At 42.7% G+C, this 16,285-nt stretch overlaps 1 protein-coding gene across 3 annotated transcripts in view; it reads left to right on the top strand.

The window, feature by feature from the left end:
- abhd4 (abhydrolase domain containing 4, N-acyl phospholipase B) overlaps nt 1–16,285 on the top strand; it is a 31,772-nt gene that overhangs the window by 4,551 nt on the left and 10,936 nt on the right. Inside the window, exons 3-6 of one of the 3 annotated variants that reach the window (XM_034183559.1) lie at nt 1,142–1,242; nt 1,426–1,721; nt 6,515–6,705; nt 6,776–6,887. In XM_034183559.1, the coding sequence (XP_034039450.1) occupies nt 1,142–1,242; nt 1,426–1,721; nt 6,515–6,705; nt 6,776–6,887 (700 nt within the window). Of the gene's footprint in view, nt 1–1,141; nt 1,280–1,425; nt 1,722–6,514; nt 6,706–6,775; nt 6,888–16,285 lie in introns of all 3 variants that reach the window. The other 2 variants (XM_034183560.1, XM_034183558.1) reach the window with 2 other exon arrangements.

Genomic DNA, 16,285 nt, shown 5'->3' with positions numbered 1-16,285 from the left:
ATCTGGAGAACTTTCTACACGTAAGCGGCAAGGCCGAAAACCAACATTGAATGCCCGTGACCTTCAATCCATCAGGTGGCACTGTATTAAAAACCAACATCATTGTGTAAAGGATCTTACCGCGTGGGCTCAGGAACACTTCAGAAAATGATTATCAGTTAACACAGTTCATCACTACATCTACAAGTGCAAGTTAAAACTCTACCATGCAAAGCAAAAGCCATACATCAACAATATCCAGAAACACTGCCGCCTTCTCTGGGCCCAAACTCATTTGAAATGGACAGACACAAAGTGATAAAGTGTGCTGTGGTCTGATGAGTCCACATTTCGAATAGTTTAGTTTCGAATAGCATCTGTGATGATATGGGTGTATGTTAGTGCCCATGGCATGGGCAACTTACACATCTGTGATGTCACCATCAATGATGAAAGGTACATACAGGTTTTGGAGCAACCCATGTTGCCAAGCAAGCAACGTCTTTTTCAGGGACGCCCCTGCTTATTTCAGCAAGACAATGCCAAGCCACATTCTGCACATGTTACAACAGCGTGGCTTTGTAGTAAAAGAGTGCGGGTACTAGACTGGCCTGCCTGCAGTCCAGACCTGTCACCCATTGATAATGTATGGCAGATTATGAACCGCAAAATATGACAACGGAGACCCTGGACTGTTGAACAACTGAAGTCATACATCAAGCAAGAATGGAAAAGAATTCCACCTACAAAGCTTCAACAATTGGTGTCCTCAGTTCCCAAACGCTTATTGAGTGTTGTTAGAAGGAAAGGTGATGTAACACAGTGGTAAACATACCACTGTCCCAGCTTTTTTGAAATGTGTTGCAGGCATCCATTTCAAAATGAGCAAATATTTGAACAAAAACAATAAAGTTTATCAGTTTGACCATTAAATATCTTGTCTTTGTGGCGTAATCAATTGAATATAGGTTGAAGAGGATTTGCAAATCATTGTATTCTGTTTTTATTTACATTTTACACAACATTCCAGTTTAATTGGAATTGGAGTTGTATTTGACAGGAGCAACATTATACTCCAGTGCAATTTATACTCTGGAAAATGCATTACTTCTCCTATATGAAAGAGGCATAATAGTTCATTTTCTTTATCTTTTCATGGCAGACATTCAGAATGACCTATGGGCCAGGTTTGTGACTCTTCCAAGTAAAGACCGAATATGGACGCTGACCATCACAAACAAGACCATCCCAAATACTCTAGATGGAGGTACTTGTTCCTGCCACACTGCTCTTAGCCTAGGTTTGTTTACTGGGAGGTGACAGCTGCAATATAACTTGTATCATTATTTGTAAGATATTTAGTGTACACCACGCTGGTGCTTCTCTACTTTTTTGTATGTTTTACTTCTTGTACATTTTCCCACTCTTTGGTTTTTCTAAACTTCAACTCAAGGCCATAAGACGCCCCTTGTGATGGTCCATGGTTTTGGAGGCGGTGTAGGCCTATGGATTAGGAACTTGGATGCACTGAGTCGTTCTCGGCCTGTATACGCCTTCGACCTGCTTGGATTTGGCAGGAGCTCCAGGCCCCACTTTCCTTCAGATGCCGAAAAGGCAGAGGAGCAGTTTGTCAGCTCTATTGAGGAATGGAGACAGTCTGTAGGCCTTGAGAACATGATTCTGCTGGGACACAGCCTGGGGGGTTATCTGGCCACCTCCTATGCAATCCAACATCCTTCAAGGTAAGAAAGAATGATGATTGGGTGCAATTTTCAGCTTTTACTGGTAAAAGGGAGTTATGTTTTCACTTGTGTCTTAGTTTCTGTGTTTGTCATCATATTATTCCAGGACATTTGTAATGATTTCCTTGAAACTTTGTGGAGGGGAGGGGCATGAACCAGAAAGAACCCGGTGACTCTTGCTGCAGCTCTGAATCAGAGTCAATGCACAAATGCATTTTTTTAAAATAATCTGTGCATGTAAGTAGAGTCAGTTAATCAATTTAGATAGCGTCATATCAGCAGAGTCCAGTTATGATATTGAATGGGGAGGTGGAATTGAAGGGTTCAGATGCAAAACCCAGTGTTTCCCTTTTTTAATGGAGAAAAACAGTTTACACATGGGGATTTAAAGGAAGATGCACATTCTTTCATTCATTCATTTTCTATACCATCCATCCATCCATACCCACCTTCTCATCAAGGGTGAAGAGGCGGGGCGGGGGGCTAGGGGGTTAGAGGGTTGAAGCGTATCCCAGCAATTATATGGGGGGTACATCCTGGAGAGGATGCTAGAGTCTAGAGCAGGGCCAGCAAATACATAGATTCCCATAAATACAACCCCTGGCAATAATTATGGAATCACCGGCCTCGGAGGATGTTCATTCAGTTGTTTAATTTTGTAGAACAAAAGCAGATCACAGACATGACACAAAACTAAAGTCATTTCAAATGGCAACTTTCTGGCTTTAAGAAACACTAAAGAAATCAGAGTTGTTGTGGCAGTCAGTAACGGTTACTTTTTTAGACCAAGCAGAGGGAAAAAAATATGGACTCACTCAATTCTGAGGAATAAATTATGGAATCACCCTGTAAATTTTCATCCCCAAAACTAACACCTGCATCAAATCAGATCTGCTCGTTAGTCTGCATCTAAAAAGGAGTGATCACACCTTGGAGAGCTGTTGCACCAAGTGGACTGACATGAATCATGGCTCCAACACGAGAGATGTCAATTGAAACAAAGGAGAGGATGATCAAACTCTTAAAAGAGGGTAAATCATCACGCAATGTTGCAAAAGATGTTGGTTGTTCACAGTCAGCTGTGTCTAAACTCTGGACCAAATACAAACAACATGGGAAGGTTGTTAAAGGCAAACATACTGGTAGACCAAGGAAGACATCAAAGCGTCAAGACAGAAAACTTAAAGCAATATGTCTCAAAAATCGAAAATGCACAACAAAACAAATGAGGAACGAATGGGAGGAAACTGGAGTCAACGTCTGTGACTGAACTGTAAGAAACCGCCTAAAGGAAATGGGATTTACATACAGAAAAGCTAAGCAAAAGCCATCATTAACACCTAAACAGAAAAAAACAAGGTTACAATGGGCTAAGGAAAAGCAATCGTGGACTGTGGATGACTGGATGAAAGTCATATTCAGTGATGAATCTCGAATCTGCATTGGGCAAAGTGATGATGCTGGAACTTTTGTTTGGTGCCGTTCCAATGAGATTTATAAAGATGACTGCCTGAAGAGAACATGTAAATTTCCACAGTCATTGATGATATGGGGCTGCATGTCAGGTAAAGGCACTGGGGAGATGGCTGTCATTACATCATCAATAAGTGCACAAGTTTACGTTGATATTTTGGACACGTTTCTTATCCCATCAGTTGAAAGGAAGTTTGGGGATGATGAAATCATTTTTCAAGATGATAATGCATCTTGCCATAGAGCAAAAACTGTGAAAACATTCCTTGCAAAAAGACACATAGGGTCAATGTCATGGCCTGCAAATAGTCTGGATCGTAATCCAATTGAAAATCTATGGTGGAAGTTGAAGGAAAAGGTCCATGACAAGGCTCCAACCTGCAAAGCTGATCTGGCAACAGCAATCAGAGAAAGTTGGAGCCAGATTGATCAAGAGTACTGTTTGTCACTCATTAAGTCCATGCCTCAGAGACTGCAAGCTGTTATAAAAGCCAGAGGTGGTGCAACAAAATACTAGTGATGTGTTGAAGTGTTCTTTTGTTTTTCATGATTCCATAATTTTTTTCCTCAGAATTGAGTGATTCCATATTTTTTTCCCTCTGCTTGGTCTAAAAAAGTAACCGTTACTGACTGCCACAATTTTTTTTTCTGATTTCTTATAGTGTTTCTTAAAGCCAGAAAGTTGCCAGTGCTTTTGCTGCGCCATCACCTTTGTGCCGATGAATTTCGCTGCAACTCTTTTCATGGCAAAATCTTCTGTCACAGTGGAATGTGCCAAAAAAGTGCTGATGTCCACCTCTTCCGCAATTTCTCGGATAGTCACACGACGGTCCCACATCACCACAGTGTTCACTTTGGAATGATCCGGTCATTTCAGCATGTTGATAGCCGATCTGAGCGTGGCTCGCTCTCCACCGTTGTGCGGACGTCTTTAAACCGGTTGTACCGCTCCTTAATCTGTGTGATGCCAAGAGGATCATCACCGAAAGCGTCTGAATAATCCGAATGGTTTCCACCTGGCTGTCACCCAGTTTCTGGCAAAATTTGATGCAGTCGCGCTGCTCCAGTCGTTCTGCCATTTCCTTCCAAAGAAAAAACGCAGAGAGACTCCACCCATCCTCACACGAAGGCTGCTTACAAGCAAATGACGCAACCGACAGGCGTGAAAAAAATCACGCATGCGCACAAAGGTTCAAGGTTGGCTCATGCAAGCACACGTGATTCAAATCCATCAGGTTTTTGAAAAAAATAAAAAGGTCGGATACTTTTCTAACAGACCTCGTATATTGCTGATACTGATACCTCAGCAGCTAAGTGCATGTTGCATCAGTTAAAAATTTGTGGTTTGGAGATACTAGATTGTGCAGCTTAACCCTTCAGTTATCAGAGGGTCCTTGGTTTGAATCCCCGTCAGGCAGGAAACTTGCTGAGGTTTCCTTCCTTTCCTTAATCCCAAAGTTGCTCCCAGTGTTCACTTGAGCACCTTGCATGGTAGCAACCTAACATTAGAGTGTGTGTGTGCGTGCGTGCGTGTGTGTGCGTGCGTGTGTGTGTGGGCAAGAGATAAAATATCAGATTTTGTTGTTATCAGGTGTTGTCCCCAGCTGCTAAGAAAGTCAACAGATATATGCTCTGAAAAGATTAATTTTACAGAAAATCAAATTTTTTTAAGTACGAAATCCTTGAGAGCCTTGTTTAATGACCAAAAGAACAAGGTCACACACAGAAGCCGCAGAAATGAGGTTCCTCTCTTGGGTATCTGGGCTTACACTCCGGGACAGTGTGAGAAGGACTAAGAGACTAAGAGTACAGCTGCTGCTTCTTTGCACACTGAAAAAAGTCAAACACAGTGCACTTCATTCAAAGTACTTATTTACATTGGTCTAATGGAAAATTGTGGTTTCCAGTTTAAATCTGCTGGAATCACTTTACAGAATGATAAATATACATTGTGAGAAACTAAAAAAATTAGCTGTAACAAATTACATCAATTTTTTAAGTTGATCCAAAGTAGCATTTTTTTTCAGTGCATCAAAAGAAGCCAGCTGAAGTGGTTCAGGCATGTGGTAAGGTTTCCAGCTGCTCTTCTCCCAAGGAAGGCCTTCCAGGCACATCAAATTTGGAGGATCCCTCAGGGAAGTCCCAGGACCTGCTGGAAGGATTATTTTTCCCAGCTATCTTGGAAATGCCTCTGAATCTTACAGCAAGAGTTAGAAGACTTGGCTGAGGATAGGGAATTGTGGGATGAGCTGCTTGGTCTTCTGCCACCATGACCCGGACCTGCCACAGGAGTGCTATAGTTATACCCGTGCCAAAGAAGCCCACCCCAGCATGCATGAATGACTTCTGTCACAAGGCTCTCATTACAATTGAGGTGAAGTGCTTTGAACAGCTGGTCATGCAGCACATCAAAGCTTGCCTGGCCACACATCTGGATCCTCTACAGTTTGCATACAGAGGCAACAAATCCGCAGACCACGTAATGTCATCTGATGCTGCCCCATCTAGAAAAAAGGGATGCCTATGCCATGCTGGTAGTTATTGCTTCAAGCTCCATCTCAGTGACCAGGGATGTGTGCTGAGCCCCCTGCTCTTCACCCTTCTGGCCCACAACTGTGCTGTCAGTATCAGCAGCAATCACATCAAGTTTGCTGATGGCACCACAGTAGTAGGCATCATCACTAAAGGCAATAAGACAGCTTACAGGTTGGAGGTGGAGCAGCTGGCAGAGTGGCACAACAAAAACAACTGCTTCCTGAACAGCAGTAAGACCAAGGAATTGTCATAGACTTTGGGAAGGCCCGCACTACGGACATTTTTTTCAAAGCTTCCAATTTACCTAACCTGCATGTCTTTGCATGTGGGAGGAAGCACCAGGAGGGAACCCACACAAAAACATGGAGAACATGCAAACTCCACATGGCAAGGCCACAGGTGAGATTCAATCCCATGACATTCTTGCTGTGAGGCAGCAGTGTTAACCACTAACCCACCATGCTGCTCCACCTTACATTCCACCAGTGCCACTTCTGTTTGCACTTTACAGTATATACTGCTGATTGCACCTTATGTATGCCTCAGTATGTTGCTGCCAATGTGTGAATGTGTGTGTGACTTGTATTTATGTATGTACACATACCATCCACAGAGCAATCCACACTTCCCAGACCCTTCTAGCCTCTTATTTTTCTGTTAGTATTAAGATAAACTCTTAAATTATGAGCTTTGATCAGTCAAAGGCAAAGAGCCTCCTTTTAAGCAGACTCTGTTTTAAGATGCAGTCTTAAAGTATCACTATGAATATTTATCTCTTCTTGCAGAGTATCACATCTTATCCTGGTGGACCCGTGGGGTTTTCCTGAGCGACAGAAGGTAAATAATCAGACCCAGGCTGGTCAGACTCAGGGGTCAGAGGTGAAGAGGCCATCCATTCCACACTGGGTTAAAGCTGTTGTATCAATCATGTCATTCTTCAACCCCCTTGCTGTGATTAGAGCAGCGGGCCCATGGGGTGAGACGTCTTTATCTGATGATTTGACCTGTGGTAAAATGCTTCATGCTAATACTTGTCACTGATTCAGGTCCAGGCTTGGTGAATAGATTCCGTCCTGATTTTCAAAGAAAATTTGAAGATCTGTTTGAGGATGATACCATGACACAATACATCTACCACTGTAACGCTCAAACACCAAGGTAGGTCATATCATTTCTTTTGTGTTTGGTTTGCCAGCTTGGTAACTGGACTGCATTAACATGGTTCTAATGCAGTTAACATACGACCACCATGCTACACTTTTTAAAGTTCTCAAAAATAAAAAAGTTGCAACTGTGGAACTGTTGACTATAAATTATTACTTCTGTCAAGTCGCTTTCAAGTATCATTGAGCTGATTTTGATAATGTACCAGAATGATCTGGAGCCAATAGGACTCAGGAAAGATAGAAGAGCAAGTCTTAGACCCCTGTCATACAGAACGACACATCCGGCCACAGTCAGGAAGTATTGAGGTGCCGTCTGAAGACGGATGGACAGCAGTCTCTGAGCAGTCCCATAGTTGGTCCCATTTAACTTCCTGTTAAAAGGGAGTTTTTCCTTCCCACTGTCGCCAAGTGCTTGCTCACAGGGTGTCGTTTTGACCGTTGGGGTTTTTACGTAATTATTGTATGGCCTTGCCTTACAATATAAAGCGCCTTGGGGCAACTGTTTGTTGTGATTTGGCGCTATATAAATAAAATTGATTGATTGATTGATTCGCTCGGCTGTCCCAAGTGTGTTACACAGTTCAAAACACTCGACACCATCGAGATGAGACACTCATTTGACAGCGGTCTATGTGCAGTTTGTGCACTATCTGATCGCACTCTACATATTCTGAATACGTCATAACAGCATTTGAAATAATCTGAACGAGGTTGATTGAGCTCTGAGATGGATTGGTCACGGCAAAGCCTGCCAGCATGTCCTGCTTGTGCCACGTATGTCCACCTCCACTGGACCCAGCCAGGGAGGGCAAAGGAAATGCTGATATGTAATAAGATGTATGTGGCACACATTCATCATGTGCGGTCAATGTGAACAAACAAACCAAAAGCACCGTATGCCACTGCAGGTCAGTGCATCGCACATCATATTCCACCGCGGATGTGAACAGGCTGTTATATCCATAATAGACCTTACAGTACACATATATTTCCATTCCTTCCCATGAGCGATAATGGGAAGGAAATAATAATGGGAAGGAAATAAATAATGTGAAATATTGTGCCCATCATATCTGCGACACCATGGGCAGGTGCGCTGCACTGCTGTCTCATGCGCATTAATGCATCATTGCCTCCGTCAGAGGCTCACAGCTGAATGGATCTCACCGCTGTACTATACATATCATTACTTAATCACCATCTAAACTTTGTAGGAGATATGATGTGGAACTGTTTTGCCAGGCCATGACAACATTATTAAACATGAATCTCACCTCTGGCACGGCCCCAGGAGCGCTTCACAGTGCAGGGCAGACAGGAGCCAGGGACCACAGCCTATGGTGAAAAGTCTCTCACCTGGCTGCTGTGTGCTGCAAACAACCACGGCATAAATAAATCCCATGTGACATGCTGTGCACCGATAATCCATCCGGACATCGCGATGTACAGAGTTGAGTTGTGCCGCTTATGCTGAAGTGAGCAAAAACAACAACAACAACAAAAAAATAAATTATAGTTTGCTGGAAAAGTGCGCATGGGAAAGCTTGGCCCACTGCCAGCAAGCTTTAGCAGCAAAAAGTGTCCATTGATAGCGGGGCACAGGTGCACCCCGCATGACTTATTCAGCTGTTATGAACACACACACACACACACACACACACTGAGCGATCACCTGTTCTACACACGCACGTGAGGTCAGTGAGTGCTGGGAAGAAGAGGATGAGCGAAGATGTGATTGCACGGGTGTGAGTGAGTGACAGCATCATTGTCGGCTTGGACACATATGGCGTGAGTCCGGTCCATACATTGGTTAAATGTAATGGTAAATGGACTGCATTTATATAGCGCTTTTCCATCTGCATCAGATGCGCAAAGCGCTTTACAATTATGCTTCACATTCACCCCGATGTCAGGGTGCTACCATACAAGGCGCTCACTACACACCGGGAGCAATAGGGGATTAAAGGCCTTGCCCAAGGGCCCTTAGTGATTTTCCAGTCAAGTGGGGATTTGAACCCATGATCTTCTGGACTCAAGCCCAACTGGTACTGGTACTGGTTGTACTCTTATGTCCAGTACTGGCAGGCCCTCCTGTCCTGTGCTTGCCATCCAGATGTTTGGACATCAGGCAATCTTCAGCACCTCTTATGACCGTCTGACGGCAGTCTGTGTCATGTAACTAAGGTCTAAATATGCTTTGGATGCAGTCATGCATATGTGGATGAGGTAGTCTAGACGGGATCCGCACACAGTCTACACACCTCTTCCCCTGTGGATTATGGCCATTTTTGCTGTGTCGGCCTGAGTCCTGTGCATTCTTACTATGTGTAACGGGGGTCTTATATAGACTCTGGTTTCCATTGGTGTCAAACCTCATTTCTAATTGTAATTGTTGTTGTGTTGTGTTCTGTATTGTAAACCTTTTTTGGTAGAATGGCCTAAGCAGTGGGTCACCCCTTTGAGTCTGGTCTGCTTGAGGTTTCTTCCTCAGTATCATCAGAGGGAGTTTTTCCTTACCACTGTCACCTGGGTGCTTGCTCCATGTTTTGGTAAGGTTAGACCTTACTTATGTGAAGCACCTTTGAGGCAGCTTTGTTGTGATTTGGTGTTTCATAAACTCAATTAATTGAAATTGAAACTAAATAAATTGAAATTCTAATTCCACACAGTGAAGTTGATGAAGGGTCTACAACTCCCACAGTCCCAAGGGCACAATTTAGAACTAGAAATTGGGGGGACAACGTGTGAGGCCCGCAGGGCCGAAGCCCATAGGCCGGGGATCTGGGGGCCACTCAAGGCCCCCATAAGCCAGCGGTTTCTAGATAAGCTCAGATGCATTCTGAGCATCCAGAACAGTAATTTTAATGTTTTGAGAAGGCCATAAAGTGGACACCATTTGACTTATGCAATTTGAAACTGTGGATATAAGTACTTTATTTTGAGAATAGCCAGCATTGATTTTATTAACATCCTGGTGTAAATAAGGTATCACCACATGTGTAGAACTCAAAAAGAATGATAGGTTGAGTTTTCATTAAAAAAAACAATTGCAATGTGGTAAAATGTATTCTTAAATATGAAAGAACAGGCTCTTAATAATTATTAACTATTGCATACTGTATTTTTTTTTCTCAAGATTTGTTTTTGCATAAGTTTGAAAAAACAACAGATCATAAGTTTAGGATAAATTACTTATCATGAATTTAATTTTCGAAGTGGCACTAATGACAACACTCATACTGAACATAATTTCGCTTGCATAGACTGATTTTGGAGATCAAGCAATAATTGCAGATGGGCTTTGTGAGGTCCCAGATAGCTTTTCTGATTTCCTTTTCTAACTTTCAGAATTTAGTAAATTAGCATATGGTCCATTGATACTTATGTGGAGACACTAGTCCCTAGAGGCAACTATTTTTGGTTTCAAATCTGGGCAAATGCAGTCCCAGACAATTCCGAATGTGACAAACAAGAAACAGGTGTTGTAAACCAGTCAATGCTGCTAAAAATACAAACTTGCAGAAACAAAGATACTATTCTGACATGGTTTTGCACATAAGACTGACATGGTTTGCAGATAAGACTGGGATAGCATGTTTCAAGTACACACATATATGTCAGAAGGTGGGGGGGGGGGGGACACACCATATTCTGTCCCCCCTGGTTGAAAAGGTGGGGAGACATGTCCCCCCTATCCCCCACCAAATTGCGCCCATGCACAGTCCGGTACCCATTTACCTCTAGGTGGACTGGAACGATACAGACAAAATATGTTGTTCATGGACAGTGACACATAGCATGACCAGGATTGGAACCCAGGTCTACATTTTGGTAGAACTTGTTTTTAATAATCTCAGTTTCTGTTATATGCTTTAGTTTAGAAAGTAGTTACAAGACATTTTACCAAACTTGCAACCTAAAAATAGTTGATATGGCCCTTTAAGTCCAACAACTCTGATTTAAAGGAAGACCTATTTGAATATTATAAGGAATTTATAAAAATCAGAAGATGTGTAAACAGGGTAGGGTAGGATGTCAAGTGTCAAAATAGGAGAGAAGTGCAATTAAATTTGAAAGGTGTCACTGACTATCTGACAAACAGGAACAATTGATTTATAGTAAATATATCAAATAATATACATCCAAAGTTCATGTTTACATCAAATCTACCTTATAGATCCATTTTAAGAGAATTTCCTGTTTTATTTTCACTGAAGCTGAAAACACTGCAGATATAGTGAGAAGAAAGTTAGCAGTTACTGGAAGTCATTGCAGGGACAGATGATGTAAACACAAGATGCAAATGAGTGTTTGTGGTCATCAAATTAAATGGCAAACAGTGCGATCATGAGTTTCTTCGCTGTCAGTGATTTATTAGATTATGCAAATAATTTAATATTCTGTATGTATTGCTTTTGTGCTTTGTGTGTGTCTGTTTGGCAGAGTACAAGCCAAAACAACCTTCCCTCTGGGACAATACCATCCTGTGTATCTAATCTAATCATCTGAACTGGAATATGATAAATGTCTTGTGACATCAGTTTTGCCACTTTAAGATGAAAATGAGAGAAAGAAACAAACACTATAGGGTTATACTAGAAAGAAGATCCACATTTCTGTGAAGTAAATTGTATATTTTTCTCAGTTTTGAGAGGCTATATGTTTACATACACCTTGGACTATGTATACTCTGGATGCTGTTAGCTACATTTTTTGGATTTCTTTTCCATGCTCATAAATATAAGGCAGTACTGGTTCAAAAGGTATACAATTTCATAAAGTTAGAGATGCACACATTTAAACCCTAATTATGCCAACTAGCCAACTAGAAAATTCTAAAAGGAGCAGAATCAGTTAGTCCATATAAACCTTTAGCAGGGGTGGTGGCCAAGTGGTTAATGCGCTTGGTTTCAGTTCGGAAGGTTCTGGGTTCAAATCCCACCCCTGCCACATTTCTCCATGTAATGTGGAGTTGCGTCAGGAAGGGCATCCGGCGTAAAACCTGTGCCAAATCAACATGCAGATCCACCTTGGATTTGCTGTGGCGACCCCGAGTGCAAACAAGGGAGCAGCTGAAGGGACTTACTTACTATAGTGCATATAAACCTTTGACCAACATGAGATCACACACACACACACACACACACACACACACACACACACACACACACACACACATCTTCAACCGCTTAGTCCAATTAAGGGTCGCCGGGGGCTGGAGCCTATTAAAGGTAAAATAAATCTCTCTAATTTTTTAAAAAATTGTTTATTAAGTGCAGGTAGCTCGTGAGTAAGGAGCTAGACTTCCAGTATGTTGCCCTGGGTTCGAAATGAGTTCATGCTCTTTGTAAGTGCAGTTGGACAAGACAGTCTGCATTGGCTTGGTCCACCCAGCTGTAAATTGCTAGTGGCTTTGTCTGGGGACATAACCTGCGTCCCGTCCAGGGGGAGTTGTAGACTCTCATCCACTTCACGATACAGAATTCAAAAACAAGCATGGATGCTAACAGGCCTCAGGGCTTATAGGACCTATGTAGGACTTATTTCTTCTTAATATAGAATTTACTACACTCAAAAAACTGATTCATTGGTTTGGTTTTCTATCTAATAAATATATGTAGTCCCAACTAAATTTAATTAATTTATCTTGCATGGATGAGCTTTTTTTTGAGTTGGGGCTACATATATGTATTAGGTGGAAATCCTGCACATAATTGAATTGATGTAATCCAATGAGTCTTTTTTTTTTTTTTTTTTTTGAGTGTAGACACTACTTTGTCACCGGTTCTGTTCATTACCTTTATGGACAGAATTTCTAGGCGCAGCCAGGGTGTAGCGGGGGTCCGGTTTGGGAACCACAGAATCTCATCTCTGCTGTTTGCGGACGATGTGATTCTATTGGCTTCGTCAAATCAGGACCTTCAGCGTGCACTGGGGCGGTTTGCAGCCGAGTGTGAAGCATCCGGGATGAAAATCAGCACCTCCAAATCCGAAGCCATGGTTCTTGACCGGAAAAAGGTGCCTTGCCCTCTTGAGGTCAGTGGAGTGTCCTTGCCTCAAGTGGAGGAGTTTAAGTATCTCGGGGTCTTGTTCACGAGCGAGGGACGGATGGAGCATGAGATCGACAGACAGATCGGTGCAGGGTCTGCAGTGATGCAGTCGCTGTATCGGACCGTCATGGTGAAGAGAGAGCTGAGCAGAGGGGCAAAGCTCTCGATTTACCGATCAATCTACGTTCCGACCCTCACCTATGTTCATGAGATTTGGCTCATGACCGAAAGAACGAGATCATGAGTACAAGCAGTCAAGATGAGTTTCCTCCGCAGGGTGGCTGGGTACTCCCTTAGAGATAGGGTGAGGAGCTCTGTCAATCGGGAGGAGCTCGGAGTCGAGCTGCTGCTCCGCCACGTCGAAAAGAGCCAGCTGAGGTGGCTCAGGCATCTTTTCTGGATGCCTCCTGGACGCCTCACTGGAGAGGTGTTCCGGGCACCTCCCATTGGGAGGAGGCCCCGGGGAAGACCCAGGACACCTGTGAAAATCAATGTTAATATTTGGTACAGTAGCCTTTGTTTGCAATTACAGAGGTCAAACGTTTCCTGTAGTTTTTCACCAGGTTTGCACACACTGCAGCAGGGATTTTGGTCCACCTCTCCACACAGATCTTCTCCAAGTCTTTCAGGTTTGGAGTGTCAGCTCCCTCCAAAGATTTTCTATTGAGTTCAGGTCTGGAGACTGGCCAGGCCACTCCAGGACCTTGAAATGCTTCTTATGGAGCCCCTCCTTAGTTGCCCTGGCTGTGTGTTTGGGGTCATTGTCATGCCTTAAGACCCGGCCATGACCCATCTTCAATGCTCTTACTGAGGGAAGGAGGTTGTTTGCCAGTATCTCGCAATATATGACCCCATCCATCCTCCCTTCACTAAGGTGCAGTCGTCCTGTCCCCTTTGCATAAGAGCACCCCCAGAGTATGATGTTTCCACCCCTATGCTTCGCGGTTGGGATGGATCCTCTAAACATGGTAAGTGAAGTTGATTCCAAAAAGCTCTATTCTGGTCTCACCTGACCACATGACCTTCTCCCATGCCTCCTCTGGATCATCCAGATGGTCACTGGTGAACTTCAAACAGGCCTGGCCATGTGCTGGCTTGAGCAGGGGGACCTTGCTGCCCTGCAGGATTTTAAATAATGACAGCATCATGTGTTACTAGTGTAATCTTTGTGACTGTGGTCCCAGCTCTCTTCAGGTCATTGACCAGGTCCTCCTGTGTACTTCTGAGCTTTCTCAGAATAATCCTTACCCCACAAAGTGAGATCTTGCATGGAATCCCAGACCGAGGGAGATTGACAGTCATCTTGTGTTTGTTCCACTTTCTAATAAATAATCATAACAGTTGTTGTCTTCTACCAAGCTGCTTGCCTGTTGTGTTGTAGTCCATCCCAGCCTTGTGCAGGTCTACAGTTTTGTCCCCGGTTGTCCTTAGACAGCTCTTTGGTCTTGGCTATGGTGGACAGGTTGGAGTGTGATTGAGTGTGTGAACAGGTGTCTTTTATACAGGTAACAAGTTCAAACAGGTGCAGTTAATACAGGTAAAGAGTGCAGAATAAGAGGGCTTCTTAAAGAAAAATTAGCAGTTCTGTGTGAGCCAGAATTCTTGTTGGTTTAAATTATTAAAAAATCATACATTGTGATTTCCGGATTTTAGTTTGTTTTGTTTTTTTTAAATTATGTCTCTCACAGTGGACATGCACCTAAGATGAAAATTTCAGACCCCACCATGATTTCTAAGTGGGAGAACTTGCAAAATCGCAGGGTGTTCAATACTTATTTTCCTCACTGTACAGTAGTGTTCAGAATAATAGTAGTGCTATGTGACTAAAAAGATTAATCCAGGTTTTGAGTATATTTCTTATTGTTACATGGGAAACAAGGTACCAGTAGATTCAGTAGATTCTCACAAATCCAACAAGACCAAGCATTCATGATATGCACACTCTTCAGGCTATGAAATTAGGCTATTAGTCAAAAGTAGAAAACGGGGTGTTCACAATAATAGTAGCATCTGCTGTTGATGCTACAAGCTCAAAACTATTATGTTCAAACTGCTTTTTTAGCAATCCTGTGAATCACTAAACTAGTATTTAGTTGTATAACCACAGTTTTTCATGATTTCTTCACATCTGCAAGGCATGGAGTCAACCAACTTGTGGCACCTTTCAGCTGTTATTCCACTCCAAGATTCTTTAACAATATTCCACAATTCATTCACATTTCTTGGTTTTGCTTCAGAAACAGATTTTTTGATGTCACCCCACAAGTTCTCAATTGGATTTAGGTCCGGGGATTGGGCAGGCCACTCCAAAACATTAATTTTGTTGGTTTGGAACCAAGATTTTGCTCGTTTACTAGTGTGCTTGGGGTCATTGTCCTGTTGAAACACCCATTTCAAGGGCATGTCCTCTTCAGCATAAGGCAACATGACCTCTTCAAGTATTTTGACATATCCAAACTGATCCATGATACCTGGTATGCGATATATAGGCCCAACACCATAGTAGGAGAAACATGCCCATATCATGATGCTTGCACCACCATGTTTCACTGTCTTCACTGTGAACTGTGGCTTGAATTCAGAGTTTGGGGGTCGTCTCACAAACTGTCTGCGACCCTTGGACCCAAAAAGAACAATTTTACTCTCATCAGTCCACAAAATATTCCTCCATTTGTCTTTAGGCCAGTTGATGTTTTCTTTGGCAAATTGTAACCTCTTCTGCATGTCTTTGATTTTACAGAGGGACTTTGCGGGGGATTCTTGCAAATAAATTAGCTTCACACAGGTGTCTTCTAACTGTCACAGCACTTACAGGTAACTCCACACTGTCTTTGATCATCCTGGAGCTGATCATGGGTGAGCCTTTGCCATTCTGGTTATTCTTCTATCCATTTTGATGGTTGTTTTCCATTTCCTTCCACGCGTCTCTGGTTTTTTGTCCATTTTAAAGCATTGGAGATCATTATAGATGAACAGCCTATAGTTTTTGCACCTGCGTATAAGTTTTCCCCTCTCCAATCAACTTTTTAATCAAACTACGCTGTTCTTCTGAACAATGTCTTGAACGTCCATTTTCCTCAGGCTTTCACAGAGAAAAGCATGTTCAACAGGTGCTGGCTTCATCCTTAAATAGGAGACACCTGATTCACACCCGTTTGTTCCACAAAATTGACGAACTCACTGACTGAATGCCACACTACTATTATTGTGAACACCCCCTTTTCTACTTTTATTTACTAATAGCCCAGTTTCATAGCCTTAAGAGTGTGCATATCATGAATGCTTGGTCTTGTTGGATTTGTGAGAATCTACTGAATCTACTGGTACCTTGTTTACCATG

The sequence above is a fragment of the Thalassophryne amazonica genome, chromosome 12 (assembly GCF_902500255.1).
Source record: "Thalassophryne amazonica chromosome 12, fThaAma1.1, whole genome shotgun sequence".
NCBI classification, from domain to species: domain Eukaryota; kingdom Metazoa; phylum Chordata; class Actinopteri; order Batrachoidiformes; family Batrachoididae; genus Thalassophryne; species Thalassophryne amazonica.
The sequence above is the reverse complement of the archived record's forward strand: the minus strand, read 5'-3'. Positions and strand labels throughout refer to the sequence as shown.